This window comes from Schistosoma haematobium, chromosome 5 (genome assembly GCF_000699445.3).
Source record: "Schistosoma haematobium chromosome 5, whole genome shotgun sequence".
NCBI classification, from domain to species: Eukaryota; Metazoa; Platyhelminthes; class Trematoda; order Strigeidida; family Schistosomatidae; genus Schistosoma; species Schistosoma haematobium.
Genome location: NC_067200.1, coordinates 4,655,993 through 4,683,424, shown reverse-complemented (window position 1 = coordinate 4,683,424; position 27,432 = coordinate 4,655,993). Strand labels below are relative to the sequence as shown.

At 37.6% G+C, this 27,432-nt stretch overlaps 1 protein-coding gene across 2 annotated transcripts; it reads left to right on the top strand.

The window, feature by feature from the left end:
• Positions 1-1,039: 1,039 nt before the first annotated feature.
• On the top strand, positions 1,040-27,022 carry MS3_00009002 (uncharacterized protein). 2 transcript variants are annotated; one of them, XM_051217342.1, is made up of 10 exons: positions 1,040-1,133; positions 1,166-1,336; positions 2,459-2,725; positions 3,663-4,335; positions 5,690-5,783; positions 8,262-8,615; positions 10,883-11,747; positions 14,022-14,749; positions 17,316-17,333; positions 23,922-27,022. In XM_051217342.1, exons 1-10 carry the CDS (start codon positions 1,082-1,084, stop codon positions 23,973-23,975), a joined length of 3,276 nt encoding a protein of 1,091 aa, XP_051064730.1. In that variant the 5' UTR covers positions 1,040-1,081; the 3' UTR covers positions 23,976-27,022. The 2 variants fall into 2 exon arrangements, with proteins under 2 accessions (XP_051064730.1, XP_051064731.1); XM_051217343.1 differs by having other exon boundaries at positions 1,040-1,336; positions 23,922-24,369.
• The last annotated feature ends 410 nt before the right edge of the window (positions 27,023-27,432 follow it).

The window sequence follows — 27,432 nt, the reverse complement described above, 5'->3', positions numbered from 1 at the left end:
ATGTCCTAGTGAGGTCCCCAAAGGCTCAGTAATGGGACCTCTTCTCTTCTTGATTTATATAGATGATCTTCCTCAACAGGCAACGTCAGACTTATTACTTTTTGCCAACGACGTGAAACTTTGGAGAGAGATACGCAACCAAGACGATATACGGGCACTTCAGGAGGATGTGACTCGACTTCAAAGTTGGGCAGACGATAACGAACTTACCTTTAACACTTCAAAGTGTAAAGTAGTCCATCTGTGACATGTCGCTGACTATGGTTACAACATAGAGGACTCCCCTGTAATAGCATCACGAGTCGAAAAAGATTTAGGAGTCCTAGTGCCCCACGATTTAAAGTCGTACGCTAACTGTGACGAAAATGCCTTTCGAGAAAACCTTGCACTGGTAACATTGAAGCTCATTTTTGGCCAGTTTGACGGAAAAACTTTTCATATAGTTTTCAACAGTTTTATCCGTCCCTATAGTATATCCTCCCTCACTCCAAAAGGGTAAGGAAATTCTGGGGCGTATCCAACGGCGAGCCACGAAGTCAGTTCGGGGACTCAAATTTAAACTTTATGAGGAGCGTCTCCAATCACCTAGGCTTTACCCATCAAAGTATAGGCGTCTTAGAGATGACCTTCTGATGGCTTACAGTATCCTTAACACTTCTGGACATCCTCTTAAATACCTACTTAAGCTTAGTCCCGATACCAAACTACGGGGTTACACCCAGTAATTGGAGACATAACAAAGCAGAAAGGACTGTAGACACAACTTCTACTCATTAAGAGTTGTCAAATGCTGGAATTTGCCGCCGGCGGAGCTAGTCCAAGCGACTTCACAGGAGTCCTTTAAGAGGCAACTTGATCTATTCTTAAGGTCTAAGGATAGTATCATAAAATGATTTACCAATTTCTTTTCACTCTTTTATCGTTAACATACCTTGGTTCCTGCCTGAAGTTATTCGTGGTTCCCTGCTACTAGACACGGAAGCCTGTTAAGCGAAAGCTTCTATTCCGTCCACAACCATCTGAACCATTTGAACCATCTGAACTACTTGAACCATTTTGAACGTGGACGGTACTTTTAAGAATGACAGACTATTTCAATTTGCTTCCCTCTGAAATATCAGGACTTGTCCTCGGTTAGCAACATTTTTAAGAGTTTATTTCGTAGGATTTTTGCGAGATAGCAATTGCGTTATCGCTGCTGGTGCTTTCCTTCGAGAAAACGTCCACTTATCTGAATTTCGTTATCACTATGCATCAGTGAATGAGATACCTTTGTATTTCAGAGAATTAACTTTGCTGGATATTATTCATGATTATATTCATATTGTGAATGAAGGTAAGCCAACGTTTTGTGTGGTCGACAACGATGGTGTTTATTCATTAACTTGAATTCTAATTAATGTAGGGTAAGAGGTGTGACAGCTCTAAGGTTGTCATAACCCAACAGATTTCAGACAAAGTGTGTCAGCCTGTATATTCGTTCATGCCACCTATTTTCTGGTTATTTTGACAGGTAGATTAAAATCGTAAGTATTCTCTTGTTAAAGTTGTCGGAAGGTCCTACTGCTGCTCTAATATTACCTTTCTTAATTACAATGTTTCTTAGCATAAAAAATAAGTCCGAAAAGGCAGTGGCGCGTGTAATAATAACTCCACAAGCCTGCAAGTTGAGTGCTAATTTGAGCTTTGTAGAGAAAGGAATGCAGATTTGAGTTGAGGCAAACACTGTAGTCGTGATTATTCTTGAGTACATTTGATGCCCCTGAGTTCGACCAGAGTTATTTACATTAAACTACTGATGAGGACTGCAAGTAATACCTTAGCTAATAAAGCCAATAAGGTGCCGCCTTACTGTTCTCTAGTATATTGACGCTGTAGCGGGTTTTACTACACCAGAACTTAAGCTTCTCTAAACAGTCATTTACGTTACTGGGTTTCCATAACTCTCTAACTTCTCTGGCTACTCAAGTAGTGTTTCAGGATATGAACTACATTTTGTGCAATTAGTAAAAATGCTAGTTAAATTTACTAGCCTATGTCTCTTTCTTCGGTTTAAATTAGCTATTTGATAGATCGAATCCGAGTGCCAAAATTATTCTATCATGTTATTAAAATGAAGATTTGTATACTGAGATATCTAGAAGTTCTACCTTAATTTAATCAAAGAAAATATTCTGTGATTAGTTCGCTGAAAAGTTTATAAAATCTGGTTAAATAGAGTATTTTCGTGAATAAGTAACATCATTAGGCTTTGTTTATTCGTATAAAAGGGATCATTCATATCCATCCAATCTTTTTTTAACCAACAGATATTGTCGTTCACCCTCTCAATACATATGTAGTTCAGAATGTAACAAACTAACCTTTGTGGTACACATTTACGTAAAATCAGTTTACTCTCTAATGAAAACATCAATGTATTTTACTTCTCACATGCATATTACACCTTACGTTTCAGTCATCCCTCATTTAAAAAAGGCCAATCTTCCATGGCAACTGGGGAATCTAAATACTTCCATAGCACAATTTTTGCAGTCATTTCCTGAGACTTGTTCATCAAATTTGCGACCGAAATCATTTCGTCCTATTCATCCTGTTTGGATGCCCTTAGGAAAATCCTATGTACCGCCTAAAATAATACCTGCTGATAAATCCACTACAGTTCGACCTCCGCTTGCTACCGTGAAACCAAATGTAACAATAGCTTCATTACCTAATATAATAAGTGAGTACTTTAAATCATCACCATATTCTATGTATTGATGCTGTGGATCACTTATATTTTGAAACTAATCTCTATAGATCATTAGATGTTCGATGGATCTATGCACTTTTTGGTGACACTAGGTTCTTGATTATGAGCCATTTACATTATTATTATTATTATTATTATTATTATTATTATTATTATTATTATTATTACTATTATTATCCGAGTCATATCCTGTATTAACAGCATGCTTTAGAATGTGATCCCAATATGAGATCTCGCTTAATAAAAACGTAGTGACTAGACGATGAATAACTGTGAATTGGTTCATACTGTCCAGGTGCACCATTTTTGTTTTTTGGAGAGTCTGTCGTTTTTCAATCTCAACAACAACTGTTCAATACGAGATAATATACACTTTGAGATGGATCATTAGACCAAAATAAAGCTATTATTTGATGTGACAGGTTTCTTTTGCAACAGTTGTGCGGAGTGTAAATGAACTATACATCATGTGAACCTGAAATTGTAATGCGACACGCTTAAGTGAGTTCCGTTTTTTTGAAAAATGTAACTTAAAACTATAGCAGTATCGCCACCGACTTCTATTTCGACCCATATCTTATGACTTCTCAAGCCACTGAGTTGTACCATCGCTAGTACTTCAACTGGGTATTCGTGATGGACTCTCTGATGTCAGTCTTACACATTTTTCTTTTACGAACCAGCGGTGTCATAAACTGATCATCTCGTCTTCCCATCCAGTCCCGGGATAGGTGAATGATACACGATGTGAAAGTCACTTGAACAACATTCACAAAATATATTCGAGCAACCAAAGCTAGTTTTTCAGGGTGGTCATAGTAGTAATAATCAAGTCATAAAAGGGTAGAAATTTCTGATTATTCTCATGTTTTTTTAGTTCATCCCTCATCGTTACTCTGATTTTCAGGTTCGAATTCAACCAGTGGGATAGGTGCTGGTACTGTATGTTCACTAGACAATAATTCAACTGGTTCAAGAGCCAGTCGACCAGTGTTACGAATATATAGACAACCATTAGCAGCTAACAAAACAAATGTATTCAATTTTGATATGTGTAGCAGTAGCTTCCCAAATCCCTCATCTCATCAAGCATCACAGTCTAACATAGTTGCGTCAAAATCTAATGCTAATCCTATGCAATCTATGGTTCGCTTACAAAACAAAACAAAACGTGTATCAGAGACATTACCTACTACTACTACTGTTACTAGTAACGGTAATAGTGATGTTCTATCCCTGTCAACATCTTGTAATTCTGTGATATTTCATCAATCGCCTATATCTATAACAACATCATCAGAAGGAACGATGAATGATGCCACTGTTCAATCTATAGGTGTGATCAACCAAAACGAAAATATTACTTCACAACAAATATGTCTTAATGCTCAGTCAAATGATATAAGCGATCATCAACAGATTTCTGATAATAGTTCCATATTTTCGGTGTTTTCATTGCTACCTCCGCCGGCATCATCAGAGACGTTAGTTACAGATATGGTGATTTATCCTGTAATAACATGTGAAGATAATCTGAATGATGCAAAAAGTACTGATCTTGTTTCAACTAGGCGAAAACGGTAAGATAAGCCAATGTTTACTCGTCTTGAGTAAAAGGTGGTGATTCACACCTATATGTATAAAAAAGTATTAGTATAGAGGTTTGTGTAGATTATTGAATTTCTATAGTTTACCTGAATAACTGATCTTAATTAGGTTTTAGCCTTTGAAATTGCACACGGAAATCCCCTTATCTTCTTGGTCACAATGCGCTCTGATTTTGGTTTACTGCAGAATCTGATTTAGTAAAAATATACTATACTAATGACCTGAGCATCTTATCAGTTGATCAGAAAACATTGCTTAGTTATAAAACAGTTAATTATAAAAAGCAGTAAAATTACAGTAGAATAATGGTTTTGGTACAAATAATTAACCCATACTTGTTGAATTATATATTATGCCAAAGGAAAAAGGGTTAAGTTTACATACTATGAATTGGGGTTCATAACCCCATAGGGTTTTCGTCACCCATTGACGTCAGCTATAATGCACGGTTTGGCTTATGTAGTAGGAATTAAGAGTTAGGAGTTAGGATCACAAATTAAGGTTAGTGTTTTCATCACTAACTGATATCAGCTGTTACGCAATGAGGCTTTACAACCCTTTTGTTTACATAATGTTGATATTCAGGGTCAGGAGTTAGGGTGGAAGAATACTATACAGTTACATAAACCCCATTAGTTGCGCATTGATTCGCATCAAGTGCTTGACCATAGAATCTGCATCGGTAATAGATATTTCCGATAATTTATCTTAAACACAATGTTATATTCATTGTTTATTTGGGTGGTAGATATTTTTTATAATCGATTCCAAGCATTTTAGGTACCATGTATTTCTGAATTCCGCTTAGTTAGTAATAACACACAAGCTATCTTCCACTGAGCTTTTAATTTCGCGTGAAAATCCATGATACTCCATCTTGGTTCGGATTGGTTCAATCAAGGCCGTCAGCAAAGTGTACTTTTATCTTTAATTTTCCAAGGGATTTTATTTTTAGAAGACTCCTGTGGATATTTTGGTGAGACTATAATTTATGAACGGCCTTTGAGCAATGCTAAAGTGATCTTGAGAATATTCAATTGTGTTGGGGTCATGAGATTATTATAAACCAGTTTGAAAAATTAAGGTTTTAGAGTCAAAAGTTAGGGTTATAAATTACAGTTTAAGTCTTCATCACAAGCTGATATCAACTATATAAATATTAAAATTCTATTTAACCATATGGATAAATTAATTTAGCGTCAAAATCCAGGACTTAGTTTCTTAAATCTGATTGGTTCGTTCAAAAATTGTAGTCCTACTGACATTTCTTCCAGATATTATAATTTTATATATTTCTGTAAATATTTATGTTTCTTCATCATACAGAAACCAACCACCACGTCAGTTATCACCTGGATCTGGCGTCGGAAGTACAATATTTAGTTTAACTAACAGTTATGAAGAAGAATTAGATATGGAGGTGAGTTACTGGTTTAAAATGGGAGTTGTAATGATTATTTGGAGGCGAGTTGTAGCTCAGTGGTTAAGGCGTTCAGCTTTCAACATTAATTTCTAGGTTTGTACTTCGTTCCAACTACTTCGGTTTGGGCAACTAAGTGGTAGTATCACTAGTATTCACACTTAGAGTGTAACTTGAAGTCATGAATACTAGTTTGTAAAACTGGCAAATAAGTTGAACAAATAATGGTGCTTTGAATAAAATTCATGTTATACAACTAATTTTGAATTTGTTTGGCTTTTTCTTAATGCATACACTAATATTTGCCTCCACCTATTATCCCGCGTTGAGGAGTATGGGTGGCCCACCAAGATTCTCCATTGAACTCTGCTTTGAGCAATGCTCTCCACTTCTTTCCAGTTACTATTCATCATTTTCATATCTGTTTCCAATTGCCGTCTCAATGTGTTCCTTGGTCTTCCTCTTTTCCGTTTCCATTCAGAATCCCAAGTTAGCACTTGCATTTGATGCAGTTTGATGATTTCCGCACTGTATATCCTATCCACCTCCATCGTATTTCCCTAATTTTCTATTCAGCTGGAAGCTGGTTCGTTCTCTCCCACAGAAGATTGTTGTTGATGGTATCAGGCCAACAGACATTGAGTTTCTCATATAGACAATTGTTTATAAATACTTGTACTATTTTGATGATGGTTGTGGTGGTTCTTTAATTTTCAGCTCCGTACCGTAGAACTGTCTTGACATTTGTATTGAAGATTGTAACTTTGATGTTGGCTTGCAGACAGTTGTTTTGAGTTGTATATGTTCTTCAACTGTATTAATGCTTTTCTTGTTTGCCAATCCTTGGATTTACGTCTGCATCAGATCCTCCTTTTTCACCGATGATGCTGCGCAGGTACGTCAAAATTTCGACCTCTGCCAGAGCTTCTCCATCAAGCATATGCGAGCTGTTCTCCATGCACGACTTAGCAGTATAGTCCGCTGTATGAATTCCGTATTGTGTTGACGACTTCCTGAGGTACACCATAGTGTAGAAGGTTCTCGAAGGTCCCCGCCTTACTCACTGTCAGACGCTTTCTCATAGTCGAGGAAGTTGATATGTTGTAACCAGTTCCATCCAATTGATCTCTATTTGGTCTATGCACGACCGATCCTTATGGAATCTTTGAGTAAACCTTGTAAGGCTCGGAATGTGTTGTTGAGAGCTATCTTTAAATAATTGAGTTTGCCAGTATCTCGAAGGAAGACTGAATCGAAGCTTAGTAATGGTGTTTGTCTAGTCATCCAGTGCTTCTTTATCTTCAGTCTCATCTTTGTAACCACCAGGTGGTGATGTGAAGCTATGTCAGCTCTTTGTTCTCACGTCTTCCACTGACCTAAACATTTTAGTGACCGGTCGTCCCTGTCTCCCACATTGTGGTGACATTCCATGTATCTATGATAATTGTTGCTGTGGTTGTTATAAGGGTAATCGGTCTCATGACTTTCGAAGAATCTCGGCTTTCATCATGAAGCGTTATAATTCTCTTGAATAAAGATCCTTCAACTCATAGGGAAGGATTTAAAAATGGTTTATTTTGGCTAACGTTCTTTTAGCAAGGTTGTTTTCTACTGGATGAGGTTGCTGACCCCATGCCCAAACCTCCTTTCCCCCGGGCTTGGGACCGGCTGTAATACTCGAATAGCTGTCGGTGGTGTTCACTTGCATATACACACTAGTTCACAATTCCACATACCAACTTAAGAATTTTTTAGAAACATCAGTAACATATATATATATATATATATATATATATATATATATATATATATATATATATATATATATAGAGAGAGAGAGAGAGAGAGAGAGAAGGGACAGTATTCACCGGTAAAATGTCAGTCGATCAGTCATAATGTAAAACCTGGTTCAGTCTAACAATTAATGACTTCCTGAATTGATGCCACTTTTTAGTTTGGTCGTTCGTAGCTTTATTCCAAATTACCCCTTCACTAGTCTACATCTTTCATCGAGTTAGGCTGTGATTATACACATGCAACACTTTATTCGATGAAAATATACAACCTCATCAATCGATCTCTCATCCTCATCAAATACCTTATGCATAACTCCAACATTCCTTATTTAGTCGTGCCGTGAAATAGAAGCTATACTTTAAAGACAAGTATGATAAAAAAATCTAAAACCCACACATATCTACTTCCATAAATTATGTTTCACAATTACACAGAGAAACACAGCTCACTGCTGCATAACGTTAGGTGACACTGATAATTCTTCTACATCATAAATCTCACAAATTGACATAAGCCAATTAATCATTCTTTATCTGTGTCAAAATCTTCTAAACTAGTTTTCAAATTTTTATGTTTTTTGTCGATTTTATTCGGCATTAGTATCATTTTTTTCCCCAAAGTATATAACCTTACTACTTTCACACATTAATTTTTCTATTGTAATTCATTATTTCATTGTAGCGTTTCTTATCTGCATTGTTTAATAATGCTGAACAAGTAGCTACACGCATTAATGCTGAAGTTGGCATTTTAACACGTAATCCATTATCATATAATGATAATTCTAATCGTTGTAATTGGCCTGAAACTACTAATACTTATGAGATTGTTTCTATTCATCCATCTAATAATAATGACAATAATAAAATAGTGAATTGTTCATTGGATAATAATCAATCTCAACCACTCACAACAAATACTTCTTCATCATCATCATTATCATCTACCGGTGTAAAATTATCCACATCATTTGTTTGTCAAGATTTTAATTCAGATACTTCAGATAATATGCAATTATGGAATGATTGGTTTGGTGTAAGTGTGAAATTATCTTTATTTCTTACTTTAAACTTTAATATTTTCTCAATCTGTCATTATTCACTTATTTACTTACTTACGCCTGTTACTCCTCGTGGAGGAGTGTAGGGCGCCGACCAGCACTCTCCGCCTGTAGCTCTTCTAGAGTTACTGCCGGTCCCGAACCCGGGTAAAGGAGGAGGGTCGGGCATGGGGTTAGCGACCCCATCCCGTAGAAAACTAACTCACTAAAAAATACACTAAAACGCTGACCAGAAAAAACCTCATTATATTATAGTAATTTTAATCTGTATAGCAAAATTAAGCGAATTCATGAAGTATTCCAATTGTTCAGTTGACTATAGTTTAGAATATACCTAATTGATATTACAATTTATTTTTATAATCAATGTTTTATTCCGTGTTCTATGACCAAACATTTGTCTCATCTTTACTATTCAAAATATTTATGCTTCAAATGATTTGTCCCAATATTGTTCAAATTTCAGCCCTCTGTAGACTAGTTTTGCATTTTTGGGAACAGATTGAAATCTCAGGGTTTATGCTTGGTGAATAGTAGGGAAGAGGGTGTTTTAGTATGATCAAATTATGAGTCAAAGATTTATAGACAATTATTTACTGAATGAACGCGTTTATTAATTATACTTAGAAGGAAATCACAACCTCCATTGATGAATAATATTTGATTAAATACAGAACAGTAAGAACAAATTGACTCAGGCTGGTGACTGTTCAAACAACACATGACGGATGTCTTCTTATTTAAATAATCATTTTCTTAAATAGGATGTTATTAGTTCAGTTTGTGTATTAGAAGTGATTAATGCATATACTTTCTAAAGTGAGATGGATATTTCAATCACATTGGTCGTCATTTAACTTCGGGAAATGTCCAACACTAGATAGTTCTTTCGCTTTAGTATGGGACCCTGTGTTGCTCACTCACGATCCGACCACTGGGGATCCAAGCCAGAATTGTTAGGTTTTGTTGAAAGTACTCAATCTTTAGATGCATGATGTTGACTGTAAAATAAAAACTTCACAAACTCCTTACTCTAATACTAATTTTGTGCCAAGTAGTGACAAGTTTCGTGAAGTTATTCCCAAGGTTATAGTGAGAATCCATGACCAGTGAAGTTCAACTTTGTTAGATTTGAGCCATTTGCTTACCAATGGGATTGGGAGATGGTTGCGCAATATCACGGATTCGTTGAAACTAGAAATAAAAAAACTGTCGGACATCGACTCAATAGTTATAATTGTTAAGTTTTCGCTACGAGATCTAATGGTCGTGTGTAGTCACTGCTGAGGAGTCTTATATTAGAACGAATTAGCTGTATAGCACTTCCTGATCTTTAATGGTTGTCTAGCTAAGGTTAGTTAGTGATCTAAACTGTGAAATTGTCTTGTAATCTTTGCATCGTTTAAACTTAATCGTATCTAATGCTCACATTTGCTTGAATGTACAATGTACGATTTCATAAAGGGATTATAAGTAGATTGTTTAGGGTTTGTTTTAAACAATGTCGTTTTCTAGAACATATTTTATTTATGTCTATTTCATACTGTTTAACTCCTACATTTAGTTCTCTTTTTATTGTCTAGAAAAGAGCAAGAACAAAGAATTGAGCAGAATAACATGAATTCATTTTATTTACTTAAGTTCTCATATCAACAATTCATGAACTATGATATTTTTAGTTGAAAATTATCGTCAAATTTACGTGCTTCTAACAGTAAAATAGGGTATGTATCATCATGCTAGCGTAATACAATCGCAGACATCCGTAAGTTGTTGTAAATTAGTACAATTAGTGAGATAGGATTCTGGATGATTATGTAGTGAATGAAGTAGCGCTGTATACATTAATAGCAGTCAGAAATAAGATGATTTGAGATCAGTCAGTTAAGAAGGGAATTGTGAATTTGAAAGAAGCGGTTTAATTAAAAATAAGAGGGAAGAAATTGCAAGAATGAGGTAGTAGAGTGAGGATAAATTGACCATAGTAAATGAAAATTTGCAACTGTTTCCGTTCGGATTTATAAGTCTGACTGAAAAGGCTTGACAAATAATGGCTTGGGCGAATTTGAGAAGAATGTTATTTGGATTCATGTTATTCTGTTCAATTATTTGTTTAACTCATGTTAATTAACCACAACACTCCTACTACTCAAAAATAGCTACTGGTTTATTATTTCAGTCATTACATTATTCATAACTAATGAATCTGCAATCATTTGTTTATTCATTTTAACATATCTAGATAAAGGGTGATTTAGACACATGTATTGATCATTTGTTATCAGATCTTGAATCTATCGACGTTTTCACGTCCACAGTCAATACCACAACTGTCACTAATACTACTTCAACTGTGAGTTCTACGATTCCCAACCAAAATGTTAATAATACAACAATAATTGAAACACTAATCGATATTGATCAATGTTCGCATCAATCGTCTGTTGTAACAACATCATCAAATGATATTATTACCTCAGGTCCTAGCAATGTATCTCACGAATTGATATCGTCTCCTTCATCATCATTATCAGACTGTGTTATTAATGTCACCGTCAATGATAAAACATTAGCAATGTCTATTACTTCAGCGACAATAACGAGTACTTCTGACTTATTTCATCCTAATTCACCAATATTATCTACACTATTATGTGACAATACTGGGAACAATAGTAGCAATGATGATGTTAATAATAATAATGATAATAATGAGTCACTTATTATTCCTAGCATACCTGATACTAACTTGATGATGAAGACTCCTATAATTTCTACTCCTGTTACAATTACTACTTCTACGGTTACTAATCAACATCTTGTTCATAATGTCTGTAAGCGATTGATTACATCATTACCGTCATCATCTTCATCACCATTTTGTTTCAGTCAGTTGGTTAATAATAATTCACAAAATTTTCCAAGTAAACGTCAATGTCTACGTCATTCTGATAATGTAAATAATATTAATAATAGTACTATGAATATTAATACTAATAATAATTTACCACCAATTTTAATTACACCGGATTCAAAGAAAAATCATGTCAATGAACATAATGATAAATTATTCTATGAAAATTTGCCAAGCTGTAAATTGTTTAAAGGTACACTATTTGTATTAGGGTTTGTATTTAATTTTTCAATGATTGTATTTCCTTATGAATCAAATGATAATATTTCAGTTAATCAGTCAGGGCTAGGTAACATAGAATCTGGTATATAAATGTCTGTCGATCGAAGTTGTTACTGCACTACAACATCTGTACAGCTAAATTATTTATTTAAACACATAGACATTAATATAAAGAGGCACTAAATATATATAGGCCAAATTTCGTCATTCGATTTGTGTGAGGACTGGAATATTGTCCGGGTGCCCAAACCGAAGCAGGTGATCTTATTAGGGAGCCACTACTCCCCGAACCTTTGACCTAAAGGTCTAATCCACAAGGCAGTGGAGCAACGTTAGGAGATGCAGTCCGATGGCATCCGGTGACCAACGATTGGTTCATACGCCAGTTGTTCCTTCAGGATACTGTAGCCCATGTGAACCATTGATCTGAAATCAGAGTTTTCCAACTCCCCTAGATGGATCCTCCATATCCATCAACCAGGTTAAAGCTCCGAACGTTCGCTTTCCGTCCTCCCAATTTCATAAACAACACTGGTGCCGCGAGAAGGCAGTGAGTAAGACTTCCCTGACAGTGGTTGTACGCATGTGGCCATGTGAGAGCATTTCAAAAGGGAGGGCTGACTCTTCCCTCTCTCGGCCGTACCAGCGCATCAATTACACGCTTAACCACCACTAATGACCTTGAGTTGACGTAACAATGTTCCTATTGGTTGGTTATTCTCAAGCCCCTCTATGCTCTGTGTTGAGTCCCAAAGTCAATAATATTTATATTTCAAACAAATGTGGTTAAGACACAGAAATACGGGACCGCATTACACTACTAAATGAAACATAGCAACTATATGTAAATAAGTCAAAGGTGGGTGTGATTAGGGGAAACTCTAATTCAAAATAGCAAGTCATTTAACCGTAGTTTATAGGTGGACCGAAAGCTTATGATAAACGGAATATATATATATATATATATATATATATATATATATATATATATATATATAACCATTTACTCAGTAATTATACAACGAAATGATAATTAATAATTGTTCAAAACCGGTTCCAATTTACAACATTCGTTTCGTCATGACAATTAACCCGATTCTTCATATCACATCAACTTGACAATAAGCGATAACTGACATGAATGGAGTCGAGATATTAACAGTAACAGTAATAATGAGAAGACAGAATATTGAGATAATATTTTTCAAAAGGACAGAATAAGTTGTAAATACATGAATTTGAATTAATTAATTCAGATAAACAATAGGTTTCTAAGATCATTTAAATCAAACTTATGCAGTGAAAATATTTAACCAGAGAAAATGGTACCAACCAACTATTTCATTCAGTCACAAATTTGAGTGTATAATCCATGACGTGTGTTTCATTCTGTTTGGAACTTCGTTTACTGAATTAATCTGCATTTAATTGTTGATGTTTACTCTGGTATGTGTATACAATCTGGAACGTGTTACGTAATTCCATATGAAGGCAATCCTCTTGGGATGGAAACATGCCATCAGTGACCAGTGATCATTTGAACTCATGAATTTTAACTACTGATATTCAGTTCTAGTTAGTCGAAGTTATTTTTTACTTGTTGATAATCACTAGACATACATAGCGAAAGTGGATGTGAGTGGGGAAAGGTTTAAGTAATGGATCGGCAATAAATTCGAAATAGCCAGTCATATAGCTGCTACATAGATCAATTTCGTTATTGTTGAAGGAGTCCCAAAAACATCCCACGTCGAAGTTCCTAGAGAAGCAGAAACGTTAGGGAATATTTTATCCCATCGGTGTTGGGTAGAATCTTCGCAGGAACATCTGGGAAATGAGGAATTATGTGTCACAGTTTTGATTAGATATTTACTTACGCTGCTACTATATTTAGCATGGTTCCAGGAACTTCCGGGGACTCAAAGCCGTATATAACTTTATAAATACTCTTGTTTTTCTGCACATCAACCAACTTTGGAGTAAAGATCTTACTTGCAATTCCCGCTTTCTCCCTATTGTTCCAGTGGACATGTAGAAGTAGTTGGGAATATCGGAACCGAGTAGTAGGAAGACGGTTAATAGATATCGATGGTAGCAAGATTTGTCAATTATATTACTCAGGGTTGTAGTATCATGTATCAAACTTTCGTTTGTATAATCACATCGTTATTATATTACTTAAAATTGCCTTTTTTTATTCTAACTTAAGTTCATTTGTTAACTTTTTTTTTCAATAACTCAAAAGGAAATACTAATAAAGATTCATTTCAACATCATTCAAATGATCATCATCTTCAGTCCACTTATCTATTATCATCACCTTCTTGTTATTATTCTATTCCACAGAATTCAAATGCTCAAACTGTAATTAGTAGTGCTACGAATACATGTATGACAGCTTATCTATTAAATAATCCTTTATCAATTATTGATTTACGTCAAATTGCACAGAATAATAATAATAATACTGGTATAACTATCACTAATGAGAATAATTACAATAATCCAATTACTTTTTATACAACAAATAACAATCATAAATTATTATCATCAACAATTGAGAATCATGTTAATTATGTAGATTTAAATAATAATTCCTTGATAAATTTGATACCTGTCAGTTATAATTCAAATTTAACACCATTTATTATGAATAATACATTAATTAATACAACATTATCCACAATAACAATGACTACCGACAGCAATATGACTTCGAAAGCTTTTGTTAATCTTCCTTGTAATACTGTTAGTACATGTACTACTACTACTAGTAATAATAATAATAATAATAATAACACAGGATCGACTACTGATGTTGTCACTGCTGCAGTTATCACTACTGGTATAAGTGGTGATTATATACAAACTATCAAAGTTGGTGATAATAATAGTAATAGGTGTTATTCAAAGAGTTCATTGTTAATTGATGCAAAAGAAAATCATCCACCAACACCGGCACTTATTGTTCAAGTAAGTTGACGATGTTATTCTCTTCTTCTCATATGTATATCTCTCTATTGTGATTTTTAAATGAATGTCGGATGACTGAGCTTGGGACTGTATGCTTGGGTGATGATAACGTATTGGTCTCTATAATGGTTAGGTATTTGCCCTAAGATCTGAATGTCCTGTGTTCGATTTCTAACTGGCCTTTGGGTGGACATTGTTAAGAAGTCTCAAACTAGAATCGAAGTAGTTATGGAGTATCCCCTGTGTTTTGAATGCTCTTTCAAAGTGAGATCCATCTGTGACGGATATATAGTCTAGAAAAGGAAATATTATTTCTTTGAAAATGGTAGTAGATATGTACTTTAGTAAACAGGATCAGCTAGCATGAGACGTAGGTGTTGAACTTCTATTCCATAACCTTCCATCGTCCAACGGCGAGACTATAATTTATGGACGAACCAATCAGGTATAAGATAACAGGTCTCGGATTTTGGCGCGAAATTCACCCATCTATTTGGCTAAATAGAGTTTCGTGATGAAAACCCTAAATCTCATTCCTAACCTTAACCATCAACTGTAAATCATAATTCTAATTCCTCATACAGATTCATAACCCTCACTTGGTCCTAGTTATTAGGTGAAGACTCTCAAGGTCACTTTAGTGCCGCTCAAAGGTCGTCCATAAATTATAGTCTCACGTATGTGTGTACTGGTAGTGATCAGTTGTTTTCCAATCCATTAATTTTACTTAACTTCACTATATTTTTTCTCAATACATGTTGAATGATAAGATTATCGTAATGAAATTGTGCCTTTTTTTGAGGAATAATTTTATCATCAGACATTGTTATAACATGTTTAGTTATCTAATTAATTACGATTTTGCCAATGATACACTGTAAACGTCTATAAATTAAGTTGTGCCGAGTGTGATACTTTTTCGTATAGTGGATTTATTTCGTGAGATTTTGTGTCATTTCAAAGAACATCTAAGCTACATAAAAGGATCTTATCAAAATCTTATGGAATTTGAGAATTAACTAATCAAATGAACCAAATCTTCAACAAATCATTAGATCTACATGGAAAATATCAGAATAATTCTCCCACTTGGGAGAATCTTAGACGTTATTGGTTCGTGGTATCTCTTAGTACCCTTCCCAAGGACAGTCTTATGCTGTATATATATGTTTGATTTGTGTCTGTTGTTATCGCTCGTGCTTCTGGCTACTTGCGGAATATATTTCCCCGTTCGAACTTCTCTCTCTATTTAGCGGTACTGAGACGCATCAGAATAGCTAGCTTATTGGTCTTTGGTCACAGAGCCTTTGTTCCGTTCTCAGATTAGGTGAACTCGTAATCGCTTCAAACATAGCAGTTTCAAATAGATCGGCGAAGTATCAGTATAGAGTTCTGGAGATTGTTGAGTTTTAATTGAGACTATTAACCGATCAATGTTAAATCACCCCCGAATGCCCTGGTACGGCCGAGAGTGGGGAGAGTCCGCTCTACCTCTCGAAATGCTCTCACATGGCCACGCGTATATAGCCTGTGCCAGGGAAGTCCTACTCACTGCCTTCTCGTGGCGGAGGTGTTGTTTGCGAAAATGAGAGAACGAAAAGCGAATGTCCGGCGATTTACTCGAATCCCGAACCAATGGTGCACATGGGCTCCAGTATCCTGCTGGAACAAATGGCGTTTGAACAATTTTCGGTGACTGGCTACCATGGGACTGCATCTCCTTACGACGCTCCACTGCCTTGTGGATTAGACCTTCAAGCCGAAGGCTCGGGGAGTGGCCTCCTAAGAAGATCACCTGTTTCGGTTTGGGCACCCGGGCAGTATCACAGCCTCCACACATATCGAATGAGATTTGTGTGGCGCATATGTATTTGGTGCCTCATTGTACCAATATCTATGTGTTAAAATAAATAAAACATTAAAAAATCACCGTTGAAAACTTCTGAGCACTAGACGACCTTTTCGTTCAACAATGCGCATTCAAAATCTTGCATGCGGGATTCGAACCCGGGATGTACAATCCCGTGCACACGAACCTTTAGACCACAACCATGTAAGATACATAAATGGATGACTAACATAACCACAACGCACTAACAATTAGAAAAATACAATCATGTCCAAACTGGTCATTAGGCTAACGAAACAAAGTACCAAATTACATTAGCTCTGGAACAGAAAAGGGTGTGGCAATGAATCATACACCAAACGAAAGTTTATGGTTTGTAAAATAATGTAGGAATGAGACTGAATGTTAGTATTTCGCAAACTTTGAGTTAAATGAAATAATGTCCTCCAAAATAGCTTCCGTTGTTTGTCATGACATCTTTGTTTCTATGTTCACATTAAAATTGTACAGCCATGTGTGTAACATTAGAACTTTAATTTTTTCACTTATAGAAAATTTTCCGAATTATGATTTTTCTATACACTTATTTATCATTGAGACTGTTACTACTTATAGTAGTAAGTTTAAGAAGTTGATCATTTTTTATCATAACTTGTAATATTGCTCTAAATTACTATTTCATTCAAATACTATGTTTTCCTATGTATTTAATTGTAGCGTGGTGTACGAAAGAAGGTAAGTATTACAAGTTCGAATTGGATTGTTATATGAATTTGTTGTTATCTTATTTTTAATTATTATTCTAAACAATTTACTGAGGGAATTCTCGGAGTTCTAGTGAGAAACCGTGACCAGTGGAGCTAATCCGTGTCGGGTAGAGACAGGTATCTATCTCAGTACAATGGGAGATGGTCACGAAATTTCGTTGATTGGTTGATCTTAGACACTAATACCGTTGGATGCCGGCTCAGTGGCCCCCAAATGCCCTGGTATGGCCGAGAGCGGGGTGGGTTCACCCTCCCTCTCGAAATACTCTCACACTACCGCGCGTATACAGCCTCTGCCAGGGAAGTCGTACTCACTGCCTTCTCGTGGCGGAGGTGTTATTTACGAAAATGAGAGAACGAAAAGCGAATGTCCGGCGCTTTAACCGGATCACAAACCAATGGTGCACATGGGCTCCAGTATCCTGCTGGAACAAATGGCGTTTGAACAATTTTCGGTGACTGGCTACCATGGGACTGCATCTCCTTACGATGCTCCACTATCTTGTGGATTAGACCTTTAGGTGAAAGGCTCGGGGTGTGGCCCCCTAACAAAACCACCTTCTTCGGTCTGGGCACCCGGGCAGTAATACAGCCCACACGTAATTAATGAACTGAACTGTCTATGATCATGGAAACTAATTCTCTTGCTTCGACGAACATTCAAATGATTCTATTATTATTATTATTATTATTATTATTATTATTATTATTATTATTTACTACGTCATTATTCACCCTCTTTTATTCCTACTCTGTCTATACTTATTTTTTCGACTTATACAGCAGATCGTCTATGGTGGAAATTCAACTGTATCTAAACGTTCTCGAGTCACTGTCCGGTTGAAAATTGTATGTTACCACCGAATATGAATACTGAAGCAGTCTTTCTGAAACGACGTGCACCATTCAAATTGGCTGCCTTCAACGTTCGCACATTTATGCAGGTCGGACAACAGATAGGGCTGGCTATGTCTTTAGAAAGTCTTAATATGGATGTTTGTTGTCTGTCCGAGACCCGTATTCAAGACTCCGGTGAAGTACTACAAATTCGCTCTCCATCTGTCGTTTCAAAAAGCTTGTTTTACGTGCGCTTATCCGGGGACCCTGTGGCATCTTCGTCTAGTCTTGCTGGCGTTGGTGTCGCACTAAGCGCTAGAGCTGAGGCAGCACTTATCGATTGGATCCCCATTAACAGTCGGTTATGTGCTTTCAGATTAGAACGTTCCATCAAACTGAGAAGAAATCGGCGTGAGAAACGATGTCTTTTCGTCATCTCCGCCTATGCCCCGACAGATTGCAGCCCGGATGCAATCAAGGATGAGTTTTACCACATGCTATCTGTTCTCCAGAAAGTGCGTTCGACAGATATTGTAGTACTAGACGGAGACTTGAATGCTCAGGTCGGGCGTCTAGGCACAGAAGAGAGTCGTTTAGGTGGCCGATGGGGACTTGTTGGTCGTAGGACAGATAATGGGGACCGTCTACTGCAACTGTGCAGACCACAACCTGTTTCTGGCTAGCACTAACTTCCGGCACATTCATCGCCGATGTGCCACCTGGCGTCCTCCCTCTGCATCTCAAGCCTGGACTCAGATTGGTCACATCGCGATCAGCTACCGCTGGCGTGGTTGTGTACAAGACTGCCGCTCCTTTTGGATTACCTATCTGGACTCTGATCATTCCTTGGTATGCGCCAATCTTACCTTACTTTTCAGTGGCCAACGAAGTGACCGCCACCAACGGATTGATGTTAGCAAGCTGGTTGCAACTTCTGTTGCAAGTAAGTATCGAACCGAGTTAGCTTCTAGGCTGGCTACCATTCCACCGAAAAGTGTAGATGAGCATTGGTTGCAATTGCATGACGCCAAGAAAATGGTGAGTAAAGCCGCTTACAGCCTCGCGAAACGTCCCACTTATAAGCACTGGGTTTCTGCAGGTTCCTTACAACTCATCGAAGCCCGTCGGACTACTCCGGGTGACCGTGAGTTTAACCACGAATGAAGGATGTTACGTAATGAAATTGGGCAAAGCTTGGGAAAGGACCGAGAAGCCTGGTGGTCGAAGCGTGTCAATGAGTTGAAAGAGGCAGCTGCATCTGGTAACTACTGGAAGCTCTTCCAACTCATCCGAGCCACTGGCAGCAAGAAGTCTGGTGTGAGCGGAACAATCTGTGAGGATGATGGGATGCCAATCACTAACATCCATCGACGTCTTGGACGATGGGCAGAATTTCTCGAAGGCCAGTTCAACTGGCCTCTTGCTCCGGCAACATCGGTCAGACTGTCCTGCCCTCCATGGCCGATGACGACTGATCCACCAAATGAGGCGGAAGTCCGCAAGAAACTCCAACTCTTGAAGCACTACAAATCACCTGACTCAGATGACTTAACTCCGGCTCTTTTTAAAGATGGTGGTGACTTTCTGACTAAGGAATTGACGACGTTGTTTACAAAGGTTTGGGAACTAGAGAGTGTACCAACGTCATGGAATGAGTCGATAGTTGTCCCTATCTTTAAAAAGGGTTCACGTCGTTCCTGTAACGACTATCGGGGGATAAGTCTACTCCCGATTGCGTCCAAGCTATTGGCTTCCGTCATACTTCGTAGGTTGTTCAAAACCCGAGAAAGATTGACTCGCGAGGAGCAGGCTGGGTTTCGTTCTGGTCGAGGATGTATTGATCATATCTTCACCCTCCGCCAAATGTTAGAACACCGTCATACTTTTCAAAGGCCAACAATCTTAGTGTTTCTTGACATCAGGGCTGCCTTCGATTCGTTGGATAGGACCGTTCTCTGGGATTGTCTATTGAAGAAGGGTGTGCCCGAGAAGTTTATTAACATCCTAAAAGCCCTATATGCAAACACCTCAGGCAGAATGAGGGCATACAACCACCTCTCTCCATTGTTCCATTCGAGCAGTGGGGTTAGGCAGGGTTGCCCAATCTCACCATTCCTCTTCAACTTTGCCATCGATGACATTCTGGAAACAGCTCTGATGGATATAAGTAATGGTGGTGTGGATCTGTTGCCTGGAGAAAGACTTCTCGACCTTGAGTATGCGGACGATATTGTCTTACTGTGCGATAATGCCCAAGGCATGCAATCCGCACTTTATTAGTTGGCAATCAGTGTCCGGAGGTACGGTATATGCTTTACACATTGGAAGTGCAAAGTACTTCTGTGAGACTCACAGGATTCTAATCCTGTACTCACCCTGGAAGGTGAGCAGATAGAAGTAGTCGAGAAGTTCGTGTATCTGGGTAGCTGCATAAGTGCTGGTGGGGGTGTGAGTGATGAGATTAATGCACGTATAGTGAAAGCCAATCTGGGACATCTTTGACGCCTTCGTGATGTTAGTCTGGCTGTAAAAGGTCGGATATACAACGCGTCGGTGAGAGCAGTTTTGCTCTATGCTTGTGAAACCTGGCCTCTTCGTGTTGAGAACGTTAGACGACTCTCTGTGTTCGATCATCGTTGTCTCCGAAGGATTGCTGCCATCCAGTGGCAACACCATGTTAGTAATGCAGAGGTTCGGCATCGTGTGCTTGGGCACAGAGACGATAATGCAATTGGTGTAACCATCTTGAAACACCGACTTCGGTGGCTTGGACGTGTTCTACGAATGTCGTCCCAGAGAATTCCACGTCGTGCATTATTTGCCGACTCTGTGACTGGTTGGAGAAAGCGGAGAGGTGGTCAGTATATGACATGGTGTCGTGGTATGAAAGAAAGGTGCAAAGGGCTGGCTTGTGTTGGCCCTTCACGACTCTCTGGTTGGGGTCCGAGAGATGGTGCTACACAGTGGCTAGAGACGTTATCAGATATATCTCAGAATAGAAGCCTGTGGCGATCATGCTGTAACCTTCTTTTACTTTCTTCATAAAACGTGGTTGTATCTTCCTTAACTGAAAGATTTCTTCTGACTGTACCTTTCTGTTCCCCTACTATTATTATTATTACACTGCCTTACACCAATCTCTTCGTTATTGTTTAAAAAAAATTTTTTTACGTTCCTCACTTTTTTTCTTAAATTCTAATTGTTTTGTGTGGCGCACTCCTGTACCAATATGTATGTGTTCAAATAAATAAATAAATACAGTGGTTCAGTAGGTTAAGTGTTCACGCGCGAGACTAAAGGTCCTGGGTACAATCCCGCGCACCACTGAGGAGTCCCACAATCGGACGAAACGGCCGTCCAGTGCTTCCAGGTTTTCAACGGTGGTTTCACATCAATCGGTTCATGACCTCTCAATCAAAAAATTTACTATCAGTAGAAATAGTAGTAGTTATTACTATGGTTAATCATGTTAAGAAAACTCTCCATATGATTTATATTGTATGCTCAATGAAACCCTTACTTTGAAGCATGATATTGTATATCATAACGATAGGTTGGATAAATCATTACATAGTATCAATCTAAGAAATCACGAACCGCTGATCAAAGCCAACTTGTTTGGAGTGTCCACTGAAATAATTATAACTAATCGTTGTAAAAGATTATTAGAATTTATTTGAACATTGTTAATATCCTGTCATGTAGTTCACTCATGATGAGGCAACTAGCGTAAGTAATTTTGTCATGAAAAATAGTTTTGTTCTTTGATTGAACCACCAAAAGTAACCGTCCATCAAGATATTCGACAGTATGTTATATGTTTGTAATTAGACAAGTGAAATCAGCCTTTAAAATATGTATCTAGAATAATTTTGAAGTATCCGAGTCATTCATTTGCCATGAACGTGGGACTTGATACACAAATATACATCGACTTAAATTACCACACCAGTGAGAGTAACGACGAATATCGAGAGAGTCAGAGTAAACAGTATTAACAATCAGAACAAAAATAATTGAACAGAAAGAATACGGTTCTAATGGATTGAATGAATTCCTAGAATAAAATGCATGAAATAGTATCGAGACTGCGAACTCAAAAGGAAATTAATATATAAATTCATATACACTATTGGGATTGATTTTCATCTGTACCAGTCAGCATCTTCAACCACTGATTGTAACTGTTACACTGATAATAACCAGCTAGTCTGCACTTAACAACACTGCTCAGACTAGGAGTCAATGAATTTGTGTACTGACTTCACCTTCTGATATGGTCTATCATAGCTTGGAACCTACTACGCTAGTCACTACTGTACTTCATAAATGATCAGTCACTTGACTTAGGTTAATGCATGTTTCAGTCACATCAGTTTATGAAGATTTATAGTCCCATTTGCCAATTTGCCATTTTTAAAAATCTCTCATGTTCGCTTACTCAGTTGCTCTACCATATATGGGTAATGCTTCAAATACATTTATGATCACGTATTAGTAACTTGAATTAGTTAATTTGACTGAAATTTACTTTGTTTATATGTGTGGATCTTCCAATCGATACTCACAAATAATCACTCTAAAAGGAATATAGCACATATAATATAGATCTCGTAGTAAATGCATAGTATTTAGATCATTGAGTTCCAGTTCAGTTACACGCGATTCAGTTCCATACCATGATAAAACAGATTTCATAAAAACAATGGGAAGTAAAGAAAATATAATTAAAGATAAACAAATTTATAGACAGTCTGTAAACTTCTCTGCAGCTTATTGCTATTGTATATAATAGTTAATAACAATTCTTGAATATAAGCAAAGATGGATAGTGGCTAGCAGTGGAATCCAGGACGCGCGTTTCGTTCTGGTTGGGACTCGTCAGCTGGATGTACCTGCATCTCAGAGTTGATGTTCACTCTGAGACTCGAACTCAGTACCGTTCGTTTCAAACGCCATCACGTTATCCACTTAGCTACTGAGTCCTGATAGCCACTTGCTTGTGCAATGGGGTGAAGTTTAATTCACTTGGTATTGTTTTACTTGAATCTTCCCATTGATGTTTTAGGACTGAAACTGATCAGTATCTTATTGGCATATGTGTCCTAAAACATCAATGGGAAGATTCAAGTAAAACAATACCAAGTGAATTAATTCTTGAATATGTCTATTCAATCTGTTAATTTAAATTACTTCTGTTCACAGCTAAACATTATTGACCCTATTCATACAAAAACAAACATATATCATTGAAATCTTTCACTAATTTAGAGATTTGTAAATATTGTTAGATTTCATAGTTCACATCACGAGACGATGTTATTTAAATAACTGTTAATTAGGAAGAAATGCTGGTTATTTTTTTGTCTTACTATGGACTAGTGGGATTCAGCTATGTCAGTTGTAAGGCAGTCTCCCTCCAATAATGATATTAGAAGATAGTTGGGCAATGCTGAAAATTAATTTGAATTAACACATGGTTACCATCTCAATGGTCAACATTTTTAGCTCTTGTCACGATACCAGATAGCTGTAGGGTTGATTACGATAGTATGGTCGTTGGTAACTAATGAAGTCTTCTTTATTACAACTGAACAGCTTTTCAGTTTGTCCTGGCTTTCAGTGTTTGTCCAACTAAGATCATTCATTGTAATAAACTAAAATCATCTTCCACTACTAATACTAATTTACACCTTTTTATTTTCGAAATCCCTAATAGATTTTAAATTTGCAATCGTTGGACATTGAAAAAATAATATCTCAGTCTCACTAATTAAAACGCATCACAACTTCTCGAGGGAATCAATCTCTCGTAGGCGCAGATGCCTTCATAACAACCTTGGATTTCTTATTGAATGTAAAATCCAATCATATCAATTAATCCTACTAATTCAACAATAATGATAATGAATTGCTTTCGTATGGTTTATTCAAAGAACAACGCACTCACATATAGATATTGTCATCATAATATTATGTAACAGTATCAGTAGTATTTGTGTAAACATACAGTCTGATTTGCATTCCAAAACATGCATTTATTTTTTTTATATTTATCAATTTGTTATTTCCAAAGTTTTTTTTTCATATGTAATTTATTATTCTTATTCGTCTTCTTACTGTTATTATTATTATTATTGCATTAAAGTATTTATTAGCGATTTCTATGTGGCCATTATTTCATCATTATAGATGTCACGGTAAGGTCGTGACTAGGAAGAGTCAGGTCTCCTTCTCGAAATACTCTCACACAGTCACGCATATACAGCCACTTTCAGGGAAGTCCTACTTACTGCCTTCTCGAAGTGTGTGTGTTGTTTGTATCCGGTGCTTGACCCGGGTTGTTGGATATGGAGGATCCATCTAGGGGAGTTGGAAAACCCTGGTTCCAGATCAATGATTCACATGGGCTACAGTATCCTGAAGGGACAATTGGCGTATGAACCAATCGTTGCTCATCTGCTGCCATGGGACTACATCTCCTAACGTTGCTCCACTGTCTTGTGGATTAGACCTTTAGGTCAAAGGTTCGGGGAGTAGTGGCTCCCTAATAAGACCACCTGCTTCGGTTCGGGCACCCGGACAATATTCCAGTCGTCACACAAATCAAATGATGAAATTTGGCCTATATATATTTAGTGCCTCTTTATATTAATGTCTATGTGTCCAAATAAATGAATAACCTGGAAACTGACATGACAATGAGATATCAATAAAAAACTATAACGGGTTGTAAATCTGTACTGAATTGGTTCACTTGTAGTACAGAAATGATGAGTAACTGCGATCGTTGTTAATCAGTTGAAATTTGTCAATCAAAAAATTTCTATCAGTAGGTAATGAGTTTTGAGTAAAAGGCCATATTTATAGACTATTGAAAAAAATTTCATCAGTAGATATTTGTCACATTTTTAATTTCATTGTTTAAAACATTTCTGAAACTCTTTAGAAGTTAAGTTCTTCAACTGTGCATCTACATATCGTCTAAGCGTCATCTCCGCTAGTTTATTTTACATTTTAGGAACAGAATGAAATAATAGAGGTTGTATCTGGTTTGTAGTGGAGAGGGTGTTCTGGTATGATCATCAAATTATAAGACTGATAAGCTCAGACTATCACTAAATTGTTTAGTTGCATGCGAGCTGTTCATGGTATTCCATGCTTTGCCTAATATGTAGAGGTCTTCATAATCCATTCAACCACCAGGCGAATGAGAATTGGTAAGTCGCCAGCCTTGTCTGACAGCGGTCCTCATTTAGAATGCATCTGTGAGTTGTTTTCCATGAACGACCTTGTGGTGTAGTCCGTCATATGAATTCCGTATTACGTTGACGACTTTTAGAGGTATACCATAATGTAGAAGGTTCCATAAGGTCCCCCTTCACTCACTGTCAAATGCTTTCTCATAGTCAAGGAAGTTGATTGCTCAACGACGATTTGTAGTGTCGCTATTCGGTCTATGCACGACTGGTCCTTACGGAATCCAGCCTGTTGATCTTGAAGTTGGGCGTCTGCTGAATCTTCCATCTGGTTAGGTAACACTCTGTTGAAAACGTTTCGTAGTACTGATAATTGTGTCATGCCTCTGTAGCTGAGTTTTCACATTTGCTCATATCTCCTTTCTTTGGTGCCTTGATGAGGTATCCTTCTTTTCTGTAGGTCCAGTGTGGCTGACATATTCAAAAGTTCTTCAGAGTGCTCTACCCACCTGTCCCATCGATCTTGAATCTCAATGACAGACTTGTCTTTTTTGTCCATGACTGATCGCTCCCTGCCAGTTTCTTCGTTGTATCATATAGTTGTTTGATATTTTCTTCTCTTGCAACGTTTTCCTTCTCTTTCGTTTCTCCCAGTCATTCCATGTCGTTTCATACCCGGTGTTATCAATGCTGACTTTGGTGTTTAGTTTTTCCATCAGGATGGTCAGGTTCTTTCGCGAGCGCTTCCCTATGACTGACTGCAGCCTCTGATAAAACTGAGGCTTATCGTCTCCATTGCTATAATTGATGGGTTCATAGCACTGGATAATATTCATTGAGATCACCTTTGTTCTGGTTATGGTTTGATGATTGTGGATCCATGGGGTGCTCACCGTAAAAGTTCTTTTCGTGCTCCTTTGCATCACATCAGTGCAACTCCCTGAGTGTGCGAAACATTTTCCTCTTCGTAACTAGAGTATAATAGCATCTCTCCCGAATCTTATTTTTTTCTGTCCAGTTTGTGTGGAATGGGTTTCAGTCATTCCGAGCACCATGAAGTTGTATCTCCTTATTTTCGTAGCTATCTGATCGGTCATCTCTGTTTCCTACATTTTACTGACATTCCAGGTACCTGTGATAATTGTTGCTGTGGTTTATATAAGAGTAATCGGCATCATGAGTTTCGCAGAATCTCGGCTTTCATCATGATGTGTCATAATTCTCCTGAATGAAAACCCTTCAGCTTCCTGGGAGGATAAAATAATACATAAGCAATCCGGAATCGCCGTAGTCCGTGGATGAGAATCTTGACAACAGGTATCATCGATCGGTCAGATATCAACAACGATTCTCCCCTTCATATTGTCAGTGTTTATTCATCATAACAGCACATGGTTGTTGCTACCTTGACGTGGTGGTCGGGCTTGCCTATCGTGATGAAGCAACCGAGCTATACTGGCTGGAACAACCGTTCCTCAAGGTCCTACCATGTCAGACAGGTCGGTTGAAGAGCGGTAAGACTAAAAGCAACAAACCCAAGGAGCGAAGGCGAAGTCGTACTGCTGACTGTACAGGGGTGTGACAGCAGTAAGGTGTTTCCTTCAGACAACCAGCATGACAGCGATGCTGCCTTCCCACAAGGAGGGGTGGGGTTAGAAAAGGTCGACCCTAAAAATGCACACCTCACCTTACCTCACGGATTTCCGTCTCCGGCGGTAAGGCCCTTTGAAGAACGGAGCTAACACATTAAAAACCTTCCACGAAAAGGCCGCGCGCGACCGGCCTCAAGCAGTTGTCCCTTGGGCACTGCGGTCACGTTCTCAGGTCACTGAGACCACCTCTAATCCAATTTCCTTTTCAGGTACCTTCAGAACAACCCTTCCTCGGTGTGGGCAACCGGGAAGTGATAACCGCCCTCATACCTCTGACAGCACTCGAGACCACTGTATTCATAATCAACCTTCCTCTTCAATTCCTATTATTCCTCTACATCGACTTTCAACTCTAAACTTCCTCTTTCGGCTTCCTCCT